At 34.8% G+C, this 16,546-nt stretch overlaps 1 protein-coding gene across 7 annotated transcripts in view; it reads left to right on the plus strand.

Moving 5' to 3' along the window:
* Positions 1–16,546, plus strand: part of PHACTR2 (phosphatase and actin regulator 2) — a 283,035-nt gene that overhangs the window by 232,497 nt on the left and 33,992 nt on the right. For all 7 annotated transcript variants that reach the window (XM_007484658.3, XM_056818888.1, XM_056818886.1 and 4 more), the window contains 2 exons: positions 5,513–5,574; positions 9,324–9,461. In XM_007484658.3, coding sequence (XP_007484720.2) covers positions 5,513–5,574; positions 9,324–9,461 — 200 coding nt within the window. The remainder of the gene's footprint in view (positions 1–5,512; positions 5,575–9,323; positions 9,462–16,546) is intronic.

The following is a 16,546-nucleotide window of genomic DNA, read 5'->3' on the forward strand; positions in this document are numbered from 1 at the left end:
TCTTGGGAAATCCCTTAACATGGCAGATAATCCCAACTCTATCATTGTTTGTGAATATCTATGATGTTCTACTGTATATTCCTGGGCACTGTGGGTTCCTCAACTGTGACAACATTCTTCTGCCTTGCTACACTGGCTTTGAGATGCCATAATTTCCTGGATTTCAGAGGAAGGGGAAGGGAGTAACTTCCTAATTAGGCTTTGAGTTTGATACCAGCCTTCTCCTAATTTCCTTATTTAAGGTAACCTAAGTATATTGTTTATTTTGGAACCAAAGAATTGTTTTCAATTCTGGCAGGAGAGATATTAATGATCTATAGTTTCTAGAAATAATATTGTAGGGAAAATGAAAAGAGAGTAGAGTTTATCATTTCTGACATTTATTACTTCAGTCACTCAACAGGAGAAAATGCCAAAACCCTCATTGTATTTCTGTGATATGTGTGTCTACTTATTCTGTCCAGGCTCCCAGGCTTTCCCCTGGTACGTTGCTTCAAATATGGCATCCTGGAAAGTACTATTTACTGAAATGGCCATTACAACAGCATATTGTTATATCTTCCAAGTATCTTCCCAAAGAAAGACTTTTTAAACTTGGTCACCTATACTTGGTACCATAGGAAATCGTTTTCACTAGCCAATAAACATTTTCACCAATTCCACTAATGTCCTCAGCATATTGGTGCCACAGTAAAGTCATCAGATTCTACTGTGTCAAGAGCTTGATTCCAGACCATAGTATTTTTACTTCATAAAATTATATACCTCATGACTTTAAATTTAATTTCTGATCTAATTGCTATAGGTATATATCTAGGTTTTGTCCATCATAACCCAATGTTTTACCCAATGTCATCAGGGATTGAGGTATTTCCATATATCAAGTGTGAAAATCTGGCTTTAAAATTTAAATCATTTTAAAGAAAGCTAAGATGTATTTATTTACATGCTCACATCTTAATTTTTCCTCTTCTTGATGATGGTCATCATAATGAGCAATAGTTATCATGCTATAATAATACCTTCCCAGATGGGTTTGTGCAGATGTTTTTCCCTAAATACCAGTGGTTCCAGAGTATTCCATTTAAATGCATGTACCTACTTTTTCTCTTTTATATGGCCAACTTTGTTATTCTGCCAGTAGTCATTTCTTGAAGCTTATTGTTCTCTTTCCCATATCACCTTCTATTCTATTATAACATAGGAAAGATTAGAAGACCTGTTGGTCAACAATAATTGATTAAGGTATAAATGATATATGTCATTAATGATAAATAAAAACTTATTGATTAGTATGCACTTGTTGACTATTATAGATATGTCTAAAATAGAATAAATATATTTAGTGTGGATATGTCTACTGATATTCCCTAACTGAAAAAGTCATTCAGCTCTTCAATTGTCATTCTGTCAATGAGTGGCAAGGCAACAGGAGGGGCCATAATTCCCTTGGATACCAGATATCATCCCTTATTATTATATCATCATTTATTTCAAAATCATACAAAAGGCAGCTTTCTGGAAGTTGTGAACTTGAACCATGCCCAGAATGGTCAAGAACTGTGCAAATTCAATAGACTCAAATCACAAAACAAGCTAGAAAAGATTGACTGATGCTTGAGAAGCTTTATCCTAAGATGATTTTAAGCTTTGTATTTTTATTCTGTTCACCTCTTTTTTGACAATTACTCACCTATTTGAGTTAATAACTAAAGATTATAGCACTCCTCTATGCCAGTATCCTTAGAACAAATTCACTAAGCCTCTGTGTTTCTGGGACAATGTGGCATATTAGATAAAAGAACTGGCCTCAAAGCTAAGTTGTCCTTCTGGAATAAAGTGTTTATGTGACCTTGGGCAAATCACTTAATCTATCAGTGTTTTATGCAACTCTCAAAGATTACACATTACAGAAAAGGTGCTAACCTACATAGGTAGAGGTTTCTTCATCTTGGAGTTCTCTATACCAGTTGAATTACAGATCCAGCTCTTACCCCTTCTGCCTTAACCTCCACAAAATGTCACAAGTAAAACCAATCTCTTGGGTAGGTTTTCTAAGTGTCTACAGGTTTTGAACCAAATTTATTATGTCTGCTAAGGGGGACACTCCCCATAATGTCTGAATCTTTTGGTAATGAGTCATTTCTCACAAGGTTTGTCATCATCTTTTTCATGAAACTTTTTCCTGAATTGTTTATGATGGATGCGGAAGGTTTCTGTCCTTGTTAACAAAGAGCCTTCCTAGGAAATGAAAACATGAGACATCTGGAAGGAATTAAGTATACACTGGAAAAAAAGTTTTTAAAATAAATTTTAAGAACTAAAACCAACTCTATGCAAAAAGAGTTTTTTGGAAGATATAATACCTTATTAGAGCAAAGTTCAAACAATCAGGTTAATGTTTTTGTTCCTGTTATCCCACTTCTTCCACTTTTAAAAGTAGAATTCTGCAAATTTATGGGAAATCAATTCCTGATGTCAAATGGTAATTTTCATATGATTCAACTGTGTTTAGCTAAATCCCCTAAATGAATCATATGCTTACTGCAATTTTCTCATTGAAGATCACTAGCCCCCATCACCAGGTTGTATATTTTAGACGAAAGATTTGGACAATTAACAGACCCTCTTTAAGGTGTTAGTGATTTTTATACTTTCAACTGAAAACTAGTTCTTTTAACCTTGGGTGAGGGATTGGATGGAGTGAGAAGCTAGTTAACTAATTTTAACGTTGTCTTTGACAAATCAACTCTATTTCTAACTATAAAGTAAATATATAAGCCCCTTTGAGGTAAGATTTTATTACTATTAACAAAATGTTTGAGGGAAAGTCCTATTTTTACTGGAAGGAGATATCATCCCTGTTAAGAACACCCTCCATTCATCAATGCAGATTGCCAATGATTCTACAAATAATATGCTTAATCAGATGCCTGGTTACTAAGAAATTAGATAATCAGCAGGGTCATATAACCAGGATATCTTGGATATGGGACTTGGACCCAAGTTGACCTGGGTTCACAATCTAGTAAACCATGGCTATCTCTCCTTGTTGTTATCATTTCCAATAGTAATAAATATCTGATCTTCTTGATCAGAAATAGCTAACTAATGGCCTGCTCCCCAGTGCTTCTAAACTAGATTATAATACAAATAAAATAGAACCTGGATAATCTTAATATGTGGTTTTCAATATGTAGCCATGCATAATTTAACACCTCAGTTCTAGGTCAGCTAGGTGGTAGAGTGGATAGAGTGCCCAACCAGGAGTTATGAAGACTCATCTTCATGAGTTCAAATTTGACCTTAGAGACTAGCTATGTGACCCTGGACAATTCACTTACTTTATTTGCCTTAGTTGCCTCATCTGTAAAAATGAGAGGGAAGAAGGAAGTGGCAAACTATTCTAGTATCTTTGACCAGAAAACCACATACAGGCTCATGGAAATTTGGACACAACTGAAAATGACTGAACAAAAAATCTGAACCATTTTTACTTATTCCATTCTCATCAGATATTTTAAATATGATTCAAGAGTTAGAAGGGAATGATCTTTAACTCACATATAAAAGGAATCCCCACTATGATATACCCAACACATGGCATCTTTAAGACATTCAGGGAGAAGGAAACCACCTCTTCTTATGGAAGCCTATTCTTCTTTTGGATAGTTATAATTGTTGGGAAGTTTATTTCTCACATTAATCCTAAATTTGCCTCCTTGCAGCTTCCCTCCATTGTTATTACATATGCTTTTAGGCAGAAATAGAGCAAGTCTAAACCATTTTCCACATTGACAAACCTTTGGAAATTTGAAAGGATCCCACCTTTATTCCAAATGTTCTTGATTGCAGAATAAATATGTCCAATTTCTTTAACTGAGGCTCATGTACCAATATCACTCAGTCTTTAGTTTGCCCTAGTAAGGTGATTATTTGTCCTTGGGACATTTTTTCATAAAATATGATTAATTCAGGATAGGTTTAATGTAGTGAATAAAATTTGGTGGAATAAGAAATATAACCCACAAATATATTCATAAGAAGAAATGTAACCTTTTATCAAAGGTGTTTTGCCACAGATTGGCCTCTGAATAAAAGCCTTTTTTTAAAAATCCTGTAATAATTTCCATTTGAAGTTATTTTATTTGAGTTAAATATATTGACTAGAAGTATTTGTCCCATCCCCTTATTTATCAACATGTTTTTCAAAAGTAAATTGAAACTAAATTAATTCAGGAATAATAGTGAAGTTGGTATATTATGTAAGCAAATCTGACCTCAGACACTCCCTTGCTCTTGGACCCTAGGGAAGTCACTTAATCTCCATTGCTTAGCCCTTATCACTCACTCTTCTGCCTTGGAAACAATACAGCTGGAAGATAAGGGTTTTAGAAAAAAAAAAGAGCAACAAAAATCAAACCAGTCTTAGTAAAGCCTAGGCAAAACAAAGAGTTCTTTAAAATATCACTTGACATCTTTATTATAATTTGGGTAAGTTTGGCATCCTATAATTTATGATTGGGAGGAGTTTTCAGAGGCCTTTTAATGTAAATGTAACCCATATATCCTTAACAACTCTCACAAGTAATCATCCTTACTTTTCTGGAAAACTTTTATCAAGGGAAAATCTATTACCTTCTGAAACATTTCATCCCAGTTTGGGATATAGCTTTATGTATTAGAAAGTTTATCCTGATATCAAGACCACATCTACCTCCACGTCCCACTCCATCTATGTTTCCACTCCTACAATCTGGGATCCAAACAGAAGAAGTTTCCCTTCCCTTAAAATACTTCACTTCAAGATGGCCATCTTAAGTCTTTTCACTTAGCCAAATACCCTAAAGGTAAAGAGTAACGAAGAGGAAAAATTCAGACAATAATAATATTAGTAGCTACTATTCATTAACATTAATATTATTATACAATATCCATTAATATAATTATTCATTAATACTTTACCATTTGCAACAAGTTTTACAAATTCCACTTGTTCCTTACAATAGCCATAGGATGTATATGCTATTATCATAATTTTACAGATGAAGAAACTGAGTCAGACAAAGGTCTAAGTGATTTGTCCAGGGTCAAACAGGTAGCAGGTTTCTGAGGTCTTTCTTTCCAGTTCCAACAGTTATCCACTAAAGATTTACTTTGTGACCATTCACTTAACATGTTTCACTTAACCTTCAGGTGATTTAATTCAGTATCATAATTTTCATGAGTTATATTGTTTTGATTATAAACAGACATACCTTCATTTTTCTTCTTAATATATAACTGGCAGAACACTTTTTGTCTTTACCACTTAGGATAATTAATAAAGTCCCACCTCTTCTCATGGCCTGGTTAAGTTCTTCTCTATCTAAATATATTCTGTTTCTTCTTTTTAAATGGGGGATCATTTGGGAAGGTTGAAATAATGATACTCTCATCTGCTTTTCTTACTCCAGGATCATCCCTTGTACACAAGTAGTCATACCTTAATTCTTTTTATACCAATAAACAGAAAAAAATGAAGAAGAAGAACAAGAAGCGAAAATGGAACTGAAACGCAGACTCAGCAGAAAGGTGATGGCTATGTCACACAGTACATGCCTTTATGTCTTTGTTTTCATATCACAGTCTTCCTTACCAATTAACTTCCTCCTTTCTTATTTTCCTACATGTTACTAAGTGGATTCTATCTAAAAGTTCCCAATATTTTTTTAAAAATCTTTACTTTCTGTCTTTGAATCAATATTAAGTATCAGTTCCAAGGCAGAAGAGCAGCAAGGGCTAGGCAGTTACGTTGTGTGTGTGTGTGTATGTCCACACTCCTTGTTGTTGAGTTGTTTCAGTCAGGTCTGACTCTCCATGACCCCATTTGGGATTTTACCAAAGATACTGGAGTGGTAGGAACTATCCTTGGTAATGGGTAGCTATGGAGTGTATTAGAAAAGCTCACCTTTCCTGAGCTCAAATTTGGCCTCAAACACTTACTCATCAGGTGATCCTAGGCTCAGTTGCCTTGGTTTCTTCATCTATAAAAAGAGCTGAGAAGGAAATGGCAAACAACTTCAGTATCTTTGTCAAGATAATCCTAAATGGGCTCACAAAGAGTAGGACAGTGTTGAAAATGACTCAAGAACAAATTCTCTGTAATTTTCTTTCACTGAGTGGGGCCCAAGGAGCCATTCTTCTTTAATTAAACTTTTATTACTACAGATTAAGTGACTCCAGAGCAAAATTTGGCCTCTGATCTCAGTAGGTCACAGAAAAAGCATTGTGAAAAAGTCTGGGTAAAATGATCCTTCTGATGAAAATCATGCTGTGACTAGACTTTGAGACAATTTCATCATTAAAAATTGTATATTTGGTAAACACCTTCTTAATGGACTATAAATTAAAGTAAAAACAAGTTGAAATAGAGCTAGCACCTTGTATGAAAAAGGACTCTGTTGGTTACCTGAGGCTCTAGAGATGCTCTTTAAGAACACATCATTAGACTGATTCCTTTCTTTTGTCACTAGCTAGGCAACTAAGATGATGAGGAATGGATTAGGGATGATAGCAGTCACTCAAAAATAGCATCCATCTATTAGGTACCATCATAGATGGTCCTGGATAGTATGGGATAATGGACTTAGGAGATATAAAAATTGATGGCTAATCAATAGCAGCAGAAGCAGGATGGGAAAGAGAGCAGTAAATCAATTGATAGTGCTGCTGGCCATTGTGGTTACTTTTTCTGCTGTCCAACAATCTAGGCAACTTTTTTCCCCTTTTAATCTTTTTTTCTTTAACTCTTTTTTGCCTCTTTTGTTTTTTCCAGAGGGTTGGCCCTAGAGACAGGAAGACTTGAATTAAAATACTGCCTCAGACTTTTATTAACCAAATGCCTGGGCAAATCACATAACTCTGCCTGCCTCAGTTTCCTCAATTGCAAAATGAAGATTCGAATAGCATCTACTTCCAGGCTTGTTGTGAGAATTAAATGGATTAATATTTATAAGAAACATTTATCCCAGTGCCTGGTTCATAGGAGGTGCCATATAAATGTTTTTTTTTTTCTTTCCCTCCCCCCACTTTGCTCTACTTCACAGTATCACATAAAACTGGACACCTGCAAAGAGATTAAGCTGGCTGCCTTTTTTACCTTCTTTTCCTATTTCATCCTCTCTTTGTAGATGTGTAACCAAGGCTGGTCCCTGAACTCTCTTTTTGGCTGATCCTCTCCTTTTGTCACTAGTCTGAAAGCCAAGACAATGAGTTATGTATATTGATGATAGTAGCCGCTCATAAATATTATACCCATAAGCTACAATATTTGTACATTATACAACTTGTACTTACTTAAATACAACTCACATGCCAGGCAAGATATCACCCCATGATGTTATTGGCTCTCTTTGAAATGAAGAACAATCAGTAATAACTCATAATTTGGTTCCATCACAGAGCCTGACAAATGGATTGAACCACTACCTTCTAGAGCCATAGAATGAAAATGATCCCTTAATTTTACAGAGGCATAACCATGAATCACATACCTTAAGGTTATATGGCTTGTAAGTGGTACAACTAGTAATAGAAATCTGGTCTCTTGTCTTTCAGGAGAGTAGTTTGTGCTTCTACCACAATATCTCCTTAGAGCAGTATCACTCCACAACTTCTAGTATAACATGGTAATAAAATCGTAGATTCAGACTTCAGAGGTTTTCTAAGTCAGAGGTATCAAACTCAAATAGAAACAGGAGCCACTAAATGGTACATGAAGATCCTCATGTGCCAGCCATGGACTTGGAAAACCACATGTAAAAATTATTGATGTTCTATTGTATTTTTATTTGTTTTCTTAAACGTTTCCTAGTGACATTTTAATCTGCCTCTGCCATAGTCTATGTCTGCATGTTTGATACCTCTTATCTAGTCCAATGCCCATAATCTTACAGATGAGGAAACCGAGTCTCAGGAAAGATAAATGATTTACCTAAGATCACAAAAGATAGGATATGACCCAATTGTGGCTTGCTTTCTGCTACATCATACATCAAGAAAAAAGTACTATAGTGATCTTAGACTATTATAGACATATCCAATCTGTGACAAGGACTTCATGAAAGTGAATAAGCAGCAATATGCCTGATCCTTCCTCTATGAAATTAGCATTATGACTCTCAATTTAGATATACTCTTAGAATATGTTAGAGTACATTAACTTAGTAGTAAAGTCCCTTCAAGACTTGAGCAACCTAAGTTTCTCCCAATCCATTGGTGTCATTTCTATTTTTCCTTCAAGCTTGGCAACATCCAGGAAAATTAGCAATTTTCATCATAGTAAAGAGTGGATAGATAAGATATAATTTACATAATTTAAATTGGACTGTGATCATTCTGTCGACCAGTGTCTCTAAGGAGAAAGCTGGTTAAGGAAATGTGTTCACAAAAGACTAAGATTCCCCATTCTTGTCTTTTAAACAAATCTCAAGCTGCTCTATCTTTTCCTCTTGTGTTATTCTCCTAACTCTTAATACCACCTAATCAGCACTGAGTTGCTAGAGTGTCCAGCTAATACTGGCATAGTGGGTATAAATTATTTGGGACTATCCTATAAAAAGGTTTTGCACTAAGTAGAGTATCCCTTTCCCCCAGATTTATGTATGTATCGTGGATTTATAATCCTCAAGGTAAAAATTTTTACATGAAGTGTAGAATCTGTCCATGTAGAATTGATGACATAGAGAAAGAAGTATGAAATGTTAATCCCAACAGGGACCTTAGAGAACATGTTTTTTAACCCTCTTACTTTATAGATGAGAAAACTGAGACTCAAAGATGAAAAAATTTTCTCAGAGTCACTCATCCAGTGTTTTCTGACTACTTAGTACTTCTTATGCTGTATTATACTTCTTGGATCCAAATATTTCCAAAATATTAAATGTCTTTTAAAATATTCATGTTTTTATTCCAATAGTTTAGTTGCTGAACTACCTTGCTTTTTTCTGATCATTGTTATATGTGTTTTGTCTATCACTAATGGCACTGAAGACAGTGCTTTTGCAAAGCAAGGCAATTTAGAAAAAAATCATGAAATATATACAGTCACCAGAAGGTTTTGTAGCTCATCTTACAATGATGATTTTTATAGACTCAAAATCTAGGTCATGCTGCTTTCTGGTTCTTGTTAGAGAATCCCAAGGCACTTACTTTTTTTCTTTCTTGATACCTGAAAGTGACCTTGTTTAACAATAATTCTGAAGTGCTCTCTGTAGACAACATTGTTGCCCTGTGGCTGTACATTTTTGGCTGAACTCTCCTAATTTCTTCCTCTTTTATAGCTCAGTTTGAGACCAACAGTGGCTGAGCTACAAGCGAGAAGGATTCTGCGGTTTAATGAGTATGTCGAGGTCACCGATTCTCCTGACTATGACCGCCGGGCAGACAAACCCTGGGCCAGATTAACACCTGCAGATAAGGCAAGAGCCATAGTAGATTTATCTCTGAGTCTATTTTTCCTTTGAAAATATCAAACTATCCCTCCATGTCCTCTTTAAATCTTTCCTTAAAAAGCTAAATGGCATCTTTTGCCCTGCCACTCAGACTCCTATACATTTACACTAGCTCTGCTCTTAATTCTGTACTATAAGTTGCCAAGACCACAGTATCCATGGGATAGGGACTGGACCTGAGAATTCATTGATGTAGAGAATTCTTCTGGAAGAAAATTCTCATTATCAGTTCATGTTTTCACCTTCTCTACAATCCTGGTCTTTCTGGGTTCTTCCTAGGCATTGAAACAGCATAAGTGAGTTGTTCCCATGCACTTAATCTTCAATCACAGATAGTCATCAGATTGCATGATATAGTCTCTTGGCCAATAGATCAACTGTATGTTCTATAATGAACCTGGATGCATTTAAAGAAATGCAACTTTAATTTACAACTTAACTTACCTTCATTCAAATATAAATGGTAAAGATTTGTATTGAAATTATCAACATATTATCCTATCCATACTCCAGTGGAGGGGGGAGATAAATTTGTCAATTTTTTTAATTGACAATTTAAATTTGTTAGGTGTTTTTTGGAAAAACCATTAATTAAATATTTTGAAATAATTCTGTCCATACAAAGAAGGTCCATTGAGTAGTAACAATTATAATTAATTACTATGATATTACATAAAAGTGCTTCTTTTTGGCCATTTATTTTCAGGACCCAAATTTCAGGTTTTTCTAGACATCCAAAACTTCCCATTCTCTTTTTAAAGATTTTATTTTTACTGTCAAGCAAATCACACTGCCATATTGGTTATTGTGGTAGGACCCCATTCATACATAACCAAATACCATTAATACGCTGATGTGAAAAATGACTCCAAAAGTTCTTTCCCTAGAGGTAGATAGCTTTCCAAATCATAAGTCTTTCAGGATTGTTCCAGATCATTGCATTGATGAGAGTAGCTAAGTTTTCACAGATAATCACTGTATAATATTGTTATTACTGCATATAATGTTCTCCCATTTCTGTTTATTTTGCTTTGTATCATTTCCTGCAGATATTTACATTTCTTCTAGCACAGTAATATTCCATCACCAACGTGTACCACAATTTGTTCAACCATTCCCCAACTGATGAGCATCCCCTCAATTTCCCTTTGCCACTTTGCCCCTTTGCCACTACAAAAATAGCTCCTGTAACTTTTTGTCCAAGTAAGGTCCTTTCTTCTTCTTTATGATCTCTTGGGGATACAGAGCCAATAGTAGCATTACTGGCTCATAGGTTATGCACAGCAAAAGTTCCCATTCTTAAATCCAAATCAAAGAAGTTATGAATCTGCATGTTATATATATATATATATATATATATATATTCTCTCTACTGGCATACATAGTAAAGCCATCATACATTCTCATCTTGTCAGTGCCATTCCTTGAATCCTCCTCTGAGGTGGGTTATCTTTCTTTAGTTCTTTATTTTTAGCACACTGGGATCATAGATAATAGTTTGAGAACTTGAATAGAATTCATCCTTTTCATTCTGTAGGTGATGCAACTGATGCTCAGGTCAAATGACTTCACTTAGCAAAGTAGGTGGTAAGCTGCAAAGACAATTTGTCTCTTGACCTGTCCATCAATTATCTTACGTGCTTACTATATGACTGTTCCTCCTTTTCTGGTCATGTGTGTTATTCTTAATATTTTTTTCAGTAATCCAGTATGTTTCATCCCACCATGTAGTAAAAATAACTTGGAATTTTGAACCAAAATCCCATGAAAAAATTTCCAGCTCTGCTCCTTGCTACCTATGTAGTCTGATTAAGGTACTTCACTTATCCAAGCAGAAGAAGGTGGAAGAAGACCGGAAAGGTTAGAAGAGATCAGGTTATGAAGGACTTCAAAAACTCATTTTCATCTGGAAAATGAAGGAGGTGGGCAAACCCAAATAGATATCAGATTCAGCTAATAAAAAGAAAGAAAAGAAGCTGTGATTAAAAATACCAGAAGATATAATAAAATAGTATCAAAAAGTTGTCAGAAACAATGCGGTGTTTCCTAATGACAAGTGTTATTAGTTGATAAAAATCAGGATATTTCAAGTGAAGTCAATAAACATATTTAAGCACTTACTATGTGCTAAGCACTATGCTTAGCACTAAGTATCCAAAGAAAAGCATAAAATGCTCAAGAAACTATCAAGAAGCCCACAGTCTAATTAGAAAAACAACATGCAAGCAATTATGTACAAACAAGATATAGTCAGGTCAAATTTGATATTATCTTATAGGGGAAAAAAGAGATTATCTCATAGGAAAGGTATTGAATAAGAAAGTTTTATTGCAAATACTGTAGAACTATCAAATATGATAGACTGCTACTAACAGAAATAAGGTGATCCAGGGATTCTGAGGGACTTATGAAAAAGAATGCTATCTACCTCCAGAGAAAGAATTATTGGAGGAGAAATGCAGATGAAAACATATGATTTAACATTTGTTTATTTGGGTATATATATAACCCAAATTGAATCATTTGTCAGCTACAGAAGGGGGAAGAAAGAAGGGAGAGAGACATTATGGATTATATAACATAGGAAAACTTATGTGGACATTTATTAAAATAAAAATAAATAAATAAAATAAAATATGTAATGGGGTGGGGGAAGGCTTATTGCAACAAGGACATTAGCTGAGACTAGAAGGTAGCCAGGAAGAAGAGATCCTGAAGGAGATTATTTCAGAGCTGGGGAACAAGCAATGAAAATGAAGTGTCAAGTCTAGAAATATGGATTTAAGAGTGCACAAAATAGCAAAGAAGCCAGTATCACTAGATCACAGAATATGTGATGTGGAGGAAGGCATAAGACTGGAAAGGTTAGGAAGGATAAGGGTGTTAAAAGCCAAACAGGATGAAAAAAAAAAAGTCTTGGAGGTAATAGAGTACTATTGGAATTGAATGAATAAAACCAGGGATTGGAGGGGAAGTGACATGGCTAGATTTTTAGCTTTCATAAGATCAGTTTGACAGTTGAGTGAAAGACGGGCTACAGTGGGGAGAAATATAAAGCAGTCATACCCACCTGTAGGCTCCTATAATCCAGCAGTAAGATGATAAGAGCCTATACCAGGGTAGTGTCAGTGTTCAAGGAGAGAAGAGGGCATATGAAAGAGATATTATGCAAGTAAAAACAGTGGGATTTGGCAGTTGATTGGCTATGTGGGGTAAGAGAGTGAGAAGTTGAGGATGATTCCTTCATTGTGGCCCTGAATGACTGGGAATATGGTCAGATCCTTGACAGGAATAAGGAAGTTAGGAAGAGGGAAGAGTTTGAAGTGATTAAGAGTTGCATTTTGAACATGTTGAGTTTAATTTGTCTACAAGACATCTAGTTCATGATGTCCAATAGGCATTTGGAAATGGAAGTCAGGAGAGAGGCTTAGCCAATAAATGCCCTCAACAGAAATTCTAGTCTAATTGAGTATATAAAAGGAATTTTTTTTATGTCTCCTTAGAATAATATTTTTCAACATGTAAAATAACTTATGCTACAAAGGAAATATTGAAATGAAGTTATTAAAATATATAAAAAATAGTTTCATGGATCCCATATTAATCACTCAGGGCCTATAATGTTAGACACCTTGTTAGGTGTTAGACATACAAATATAAAAGAATCTCTACCTTCAAGGAGGTTACATTCTTGTAAAGAAACATAACAAATTCACAGAATATATACAAAATAAATACTCAGTTATTTGTTGGAAGGGGGAGACAGTTAAGAGAATCAGGAAAGACCTATTAAAGGAACTGAACCTTGAAGGAGCTGTGGGGTTAAGGAGGCAGAGATGAGGAAGGCGAGTATTCTGGGTGTTAGGAATAGTGTGTGCAAAATCATAGAAGTGACTGATGCAACATCTTGTGTGAATAATACCAAGAAAGTCCTTTTAGCTGGGATATAGAGTCCAAAACAGGGAGTAATAGGTAATCATTCCGAAAAACTACTATGGAGCCAGATAGTAAAGGGGTTTGGATGCACAGTCAAAAATCTAAGGCTTAGCCAATAAAATGGTCTCAACAGAAATAGGAAATTTTTGAGGAGAGAAGATGTGGGGGGGAATTAATGAGTTCTATTTTGAACAAATTGAATTTAGATGTTAAGGGGCACCCACATGGATATTTTTAAACCAAAGAGTTGGAGATATGGGACTAACAGCATAGGAGGGAAATAAGGACTGGCCATGTAGATTTGGGAGTTATCTGGAGCAAAAAGGAGCACCTGGAGTATCTTAACAAAAGCATACGATATTCTTGCTATGTTTAGATTTTTTCCATAACACTGACCAACAATTTGGAGAAATATGCATTTCCTCATTTTATACTATGCTTTAAATTAATAGTTAAATCCCTAACTGAAGTTGTCTATTGTATCTTGCATTTTACTATATGAAACCATCGTTTTCACAAGAGTCCTTCCACACTGCTTTGCTTCATTTTGTGAAGGTTTTTTGGTTACCAAAAAAAAAAAAAAAAAGCATATGCCCAGAACTGTCTGCAAAAAGCCTGGCTATTTCCTTTTTGTATGTTCATTAGTGACACCCTTTTATGAATGGATTATAGTATTCTCACAAAGATTTTATAGATGTAAGTATACAAATGGCTGTCTTATTGCTTACTATTGCTTTCTCTTGCATTTTTCCTGGTAGCAATACTGCCAATTTTTTTTTTATCCTTTGGAATATTTGCCTCATTAATATACTTTGGAATTGGACTTTTAAAATTGTATCACTTCCATCATGTTCTTCAGTGCATATATTTGATCAGATTCAGCTACTATAGTTACCATTTCCATTCCCTTTCTAGTACATTAGGTACTTAAGGTTGTGGAATCCCATAGTGGTCATTCCAATAACATCAATGAACAAAATTTGGGGCGATAGAAATTCTTGCATATGTGTTCCATTTCATGTCTTACAGATGTGTTACATTTCATATCTATTTGTTGTCTGACTCTCAGTTTCATCTATAAATATTTTTCAGATGACCTGTTTTAGCTATTTCAAGCCTAGATTTCTCTAGACTTATTTTTCATTCCACTGCTTTTTTACTTTCTGAAGTGTTTCATCATGTAACCTTCTACTCTCCATATTGTTTTCAAAATAAATTTGGATTCTACCCTGGCAATCTTCTCATTTGACATCTCCCTCTTTGTCAAGAAGATCAAGTATTTGTTGACTAAATCCATTTCTGAGTTCTTTGAGCCCAGACATGTCTTCTCTAAGAAATGGTGATAATGAAATGTAATAGTTTTATTTTTATCCATTTCCCATTTTTAGGAGTACGTTTTTTTAAAAATGAGCCTAGTTGAGGGTTGCTAAAATTATAATAGCTACTTTGATCTTCATCATTATAATTTTATATTTTTGGACCTCACACCATGGTTTAAAAGTCAATCAATGATGCACCAAGTCATATGTTTCTAGAATAACTCAAGTATTTATCCATATCCCACCCCCAACCCTATCTCTTTAAATAGAGTCATTTTCATTTAGGGTTTTTTTAATTGTTTTTCATTAAATCCCACATCCAAAACTTTATGACTTTTATTGAGGAATTATTTGTAATTACAGATTTTAACTTACCTTCAAGCCCTTGGCTTCTTTAATTTCTTAATCTCAAACCCTATTTCTGCCATAGTTTTTATCTATTGTGTAAGAGAGAAATGCTAAAGTGAATGTAATAACTGGATTTTGCAAGGTTATCTCATGAAGAAATGAGATGGAACACTAACTGCCGATGGGGGATGGGAATGGAACATTCCAGCTAAGAAAAGGAAGAGCAGTTGGGGGACTGCTGGTCTTTTCTCTTTGACTTGAAGAGGGAAGGAGCAAAATCTTGATTGAGCCTACTTAGCTACCAATCTATAAATCTCTTGTTGACTTTTTCCCTTCAGGATATGCAATAACCTATCCCTTAGAAGACTCATTCAAACTATATCTTTGAGACAAGAAATATCATCATCTTGAATCTATAAAGACATTAAGATAATCTGGGACTTAGTCCCCACACTTGTGCCTCAAACCCCTGAAGACATCTATAGGATGGAGATAGTCTAGGGACTTCCTGTTTCCTCTCTCCTCATTTATACCCTAACCCCTTATCCAATAAATAGCTAATTTTACTTTACTTTACTCAGACATCTTAAATGTACTAGAATACATGTACAAATACCATCAACTAAAGAAGAAAGAGACTGAAGGGGATTTTCCTCTTACCCTTCAGCTCTAGTCAGACCTGACACCATTGTTCAAACAGCTGCCTGTGGGGAGGGAGAATTGATGTTACTCTGTTCCCTCTCTTTCAAGTACCTGTCAAAACTTTGGTTCTTTTCAATCGCCACTAGTATACTACCCATGTGTCTATCTTCTCTATTTAAGTCATCTTTATGGTCTCTACATGTAGTATCACTTTTAGTTTGAAGGGAGTTCCATACCCAAAGTATTTATTACCAAGTGGACAACCAACTCATCTTGTAATGAACATCTTTGTTTTTAGCTTAAGTTCATCCAAGGACAGCAGCCTTAGTCTTTTCCAAGGTCCATACTCAAAAAACTTTCCCATCTCATCTTAAAATGTAATTTTAATTTAAAAAGTAGTTGTGATTTTTATGAACACTTAATTGGACTTATGAAGTAATTTAGTTTAAATGGTTTATAGCTTAACATTCTGGATCCTGTCTTTGTTCTTTCTCCTTCATTAAATTGTATCACTTAGTATACTCAAGTTTATTTTTTATTTTATTGATCAAATCATTGTTCTTTTCTATCTCATAATCTACCATCCTTTTTCCAAATCCAGAATCTACATTTGGTGAGGAAGAGAGTAATTATTTGAACCTTTAAAAAAAAAAAAACATGAGAAAAGTTGGTAAAAACAAGCAGCTAATTTAAGCATAGTTTGCCAGAACTGTACTTATATTTTGATAGATATGGACTGTGTCAATTCCTGCCTATTTCTCCATTATCTGTCTAGTAGACATTGTCAAATATGCGTTATGTTGCTTT

This window comes from Monodelphis domestica, chromosome 2 (genome assembly GCF_027887165.1).
Source record: "Monodelphis domestica isolate mMonDom1 chromosome 2, mMonDom1.pri, whole genome shotgun sequence".
In the NCBI taxonomy this organism is placed as follows: domain Eukaryota; kingdom Metazoa; phylum Chordata; class Mammalia; order Didelphimorphia; family Didelphidae; genus Monodelphis; species Monodelphis domestica.